Raw genomic sequence first — 3,342 nt, 5'->3', positions numbered from 1 at the left:
TATCTTAATCAAAACATGATCTTATATGTTTATAGTGATTTATGATACCAAATAAATTAAATATATGTAACGTTTCTTTTGAAAGAGATTTCAGAATAATAATGTTACATCCTTCTTTGTAAATCTCTAGTTTATTTCTTTCATTAATGTGACATAAACGGGATTTTATTTGATAGTATATTTCAAGTTTGAAATTTAAATAAAAAGCAGACTTTAAACTACTATACACATGGGGACACAACTAATATCATAAAGAAATCACATTGGTAGGACTTTCAAGTAGATCTTCAAATAACATAATTTTTATAAGATACGAACAGAAACCAACATTTTATGGAAAGTAAAAAAGAAATACAATGAAAGACCATAGAGAAAAATGCATCCAAAATAGGAAAATAGCTTGACTTTCATGGAAAATAATGGTTTGGCCACATCAGATTCGGGTTGTCAACAAACGGAGCCATCTCATACCCGGGACCAAGACCCATATTTTGTTCAGATGGATTGTTCATCCAATCTGTGAACCATTGAGTCTTTTGCATCCCACCCATACCACTCACATTAGGATCAACCATAGGTCTTTTCTCCCATGCCTGCATCACATGTCCTCTCATCATCATTTCATTATTACTACTTGAAGCATGATCACCAACACTTACATGTGCTCTAGGTGGAACTGACTCCGGTGCCGCGGCTACGCTTTTACCCGTGGTGTCTTTCTTTAGGGACTCAATCCTCCTAGAAATGTCTTTTATGGTTTGGTCCACCAACCCACCTAGATCATTCAAATCCGGCAGGATCAAGTTTGCTATCGACCCTTTTCCGGTCAAGCATTGGTACATAACCTCAGTCATCTCCTTCTCCCTATTCTCCTTGATCTGCTTCTTGAGTTGCTCATTTGCTTTGGTGATCCTTTGCTTGATGAAGCTCTCTTGATTCACCATTTTCTTGCTTTGCTCCATCTCTGGCATCCTTTTGAATTGGGCTAGCACGCGTTGGACACCGATGTTGTTCGGCCACACCTCAGGTTGAGCTTCATATGGGCTATATATTATGGCACATGCATCAATGCCACATAATGTACTCAACTCATTCACCTTCTTCATCAAACCCTTCTTCCTTTTCTTGTAGGTTGCTTTCCTTGCTGAGTCATTCATTATGAAAGCAAGCTTCACTTTCTTCCTTGTCATGGCAACACTTATGCCAAACAAGCAAATACTTGGAGGAATTATGGAAGTTGTATGGTGGAGTTTCTTTGTTGCAACTGGGCATTGCTATATATACACTATAGGTGACATATATGACATAACTATAGCATTAAAAATGTTTTCTATAACGTTTTTTTAGGAAAACTATTAATTCATGGATTTTCTATGTATATAGAGTTATAACAAGTAATTAATTATATAATAATTAATATGATTACACCTATTTGATTGTGTTTTTTTTTTCAAAATCACGAGATGAACTTTGTTGATTGTAGCATGAGCATATCACCACAACTACTATACTCTACAAAGAGCTTTGACGTATTAAAATGAGTTAAAAGTTGAATTGTTTTGTCACAAGCCATTTATATAGAAGAATCTCATGGGAATCCATTCTGTTGAAAAACGAAAACAAAAAAGATAAAAGAAAGTTAGAAAGAAAATAATCTATTATGGGAAAAATAGGTATAATAGATATCATAATCAATATCATGATCGTATAGTTAAATGTGTTAGGTGAAATATAAAGCATTTACTAGCGACTTTAGGAGACCATAGTAAACCTTGAGTTTGGGAGCATATACTAATGAGAACGAGTTTGTTAACATACCATGCAGGGGCGTACCTCTTAAGGCGCAAGAGGGTGTACCTGTCTCCGCCAATATTTAGGTTAGTAGTGTAATATTTCCGATTTTTCGTCCGGAATTTTTAAAATTATATAATTCCGCCCCCGCCATTTATATTGCCTAAAAGTTCTCTATCCCTACCAAGTTTATGTGTAAAAATGAGTTCTTTGAATGAATGAAGATTATTTAGTTTTATTTGGAGTTATTATTGTTTGACCTGACCCAAATTGAATAGACGACCCGAACATATAACACGAAACATAGCGATAGAAAATTTTTCTTTTGTGTCCCATGATTTTTGGTGTATCTTGGATAACTATTGGCTTTTTATTGGTGATTTAAGCTGCTGTGTGTTGTAATCTTAGCTTGTAAGACTATAACGTTCTTTTACCACTGATTCATCCTTACACATGCCACACATCCACTCTCCCTTTTAGCCGTATATTTTTATAAAATCTTTCTTGATCAGTTTGTTTTGTATCAACAAGAAAGAGAAAAAGCATATGGTGGAAACCGGAGAGAGAGACAATGTTGATGCACTTTTGTGTGGATATGGCTAGGTTCGGTTCAGTTCTAGAGCGGCGTAGTGACATTCCTCCATCATGCACCTAGAAGATCGACACACAAAACACGACGACATGCGATCGAAAGAGTTGCCATGACATCAGCATGATGTCATGGTGATCTATGCATTCCTATTTCATTAAATATACATAAGCATATACATCGAAATAGAAATTGGGCCATGACATCGAAATAGGCCATGTGACTTGACATCGAAATAGGTGAATGATATATGGATCGAAATAGATAAGGTGCAATTCGATACATTCACATGCCATGTCTATTTCGAGAAGTGTATTTCCGCTACTACAAAATTAGGCAATTGCTACTAAAATTTGCTACTAAAAAGAACGGTAGCAAATTTAGCAACTTATTGACCACGTAAATAACAAATAAATTTAGTAATTTATTGACCACGTAAAAAACAAATTGACAGCACCTCTCACAATGAAACCCTAATTTTTGTGACATGCTCATTCAATCCTAATTTTGTACTGCCGCTGATCAATCGCTCCGTTCCGATCAACAATATTCATTATTATCAATTGCTCCGATCAATCACTTTGATTAATAGAAAAACTTGATACTTTTTATTCGATACTGATTATTATAGTCCCCAACTTTTTAATTTTTGTTCCCGGATAGTCCCTGTGCCTAACATCAGTTAATTTTCTCAGTTAAGATGATGTGAAATGACTAAAATACCCTTACTAATAAAAAACAATAAAATGCTATCAATTATCTATTTGATAATGGTATAATATTAAAAGAAAGTGGGGCTCACCCCCACCCCCTCTCCCATTGTCTCTCTCCTTGTCTGCAACTACCTCCACAACATAACTCCACCACCACCACCACCACCGCAACAGCTACATACCAAAAAACGCACCAAACTACCGTGTTTTTTCGGCCGCCACCAAAGCCCCACACCACATTCGTTCATT

At 35.8% G+C, this 3,342-nt stretch overlaps 1 protein-coding gene across 1 annotated transcript; it reads right to left on the bottom strand.

Annotated features, from left to right (window-relative positions):
- Positions 1-407: 407 nt before the first annotated feature.
- LOC110901238 (agamous-like MADS-box protein AGL80) lies at positions 408-1,190 on the bottom strand. The gene is made up of 2 exons (XM_022148080.1): positions 660-1,190; positions 408-584 (listed from the first exon to the last, which is right to left on the bottom strand). Exons 1-2 carry the CDS (start codon positions 1,188-1,190, stop codon positions 408-410), a joined length of 708 nt encoding a protein of 235 aa, XP_022003772.1.
- Positions 1,191-3,342: the final 2,152 nt, after the last annotated feature.

This window comes from Helianthus annuus, chromosome 6 (assembly GCF_002127325.2).
Source record: "Helianthus annuus cultivar XRQ/B chromosome 6, HanXRQr2.0-SUNRISE, whole genome shotgun sequence".
Classification (NCBI taxonomy): Eukaryota; Viridiplantae; Streptophyta; class Magnoliopsida; order Asterales; family Asteraceae; genus Helianthus; species Helianthus annuus.
This window is presented reverse-complemented; position numbering and strand designations above follow the sequence as displayed.

Bases quoted from the DNA above. Each gene is read 5' to 3' on its own strand.
- LOC110901238 (XM_022148080.1), bottom strand. From the start codon at position 1,190: ATGACAAGGAAGAAAGTGAAGCTTGCTTTCATAATGAATGACTCAGCA. The intron at 585-659 runs GTAAGTGTTGGT...CAGGCATGGGAG, and splicing joins CAGTTCCACCTAGAGCACAT to AAAAGACCTATGGTTGATCC.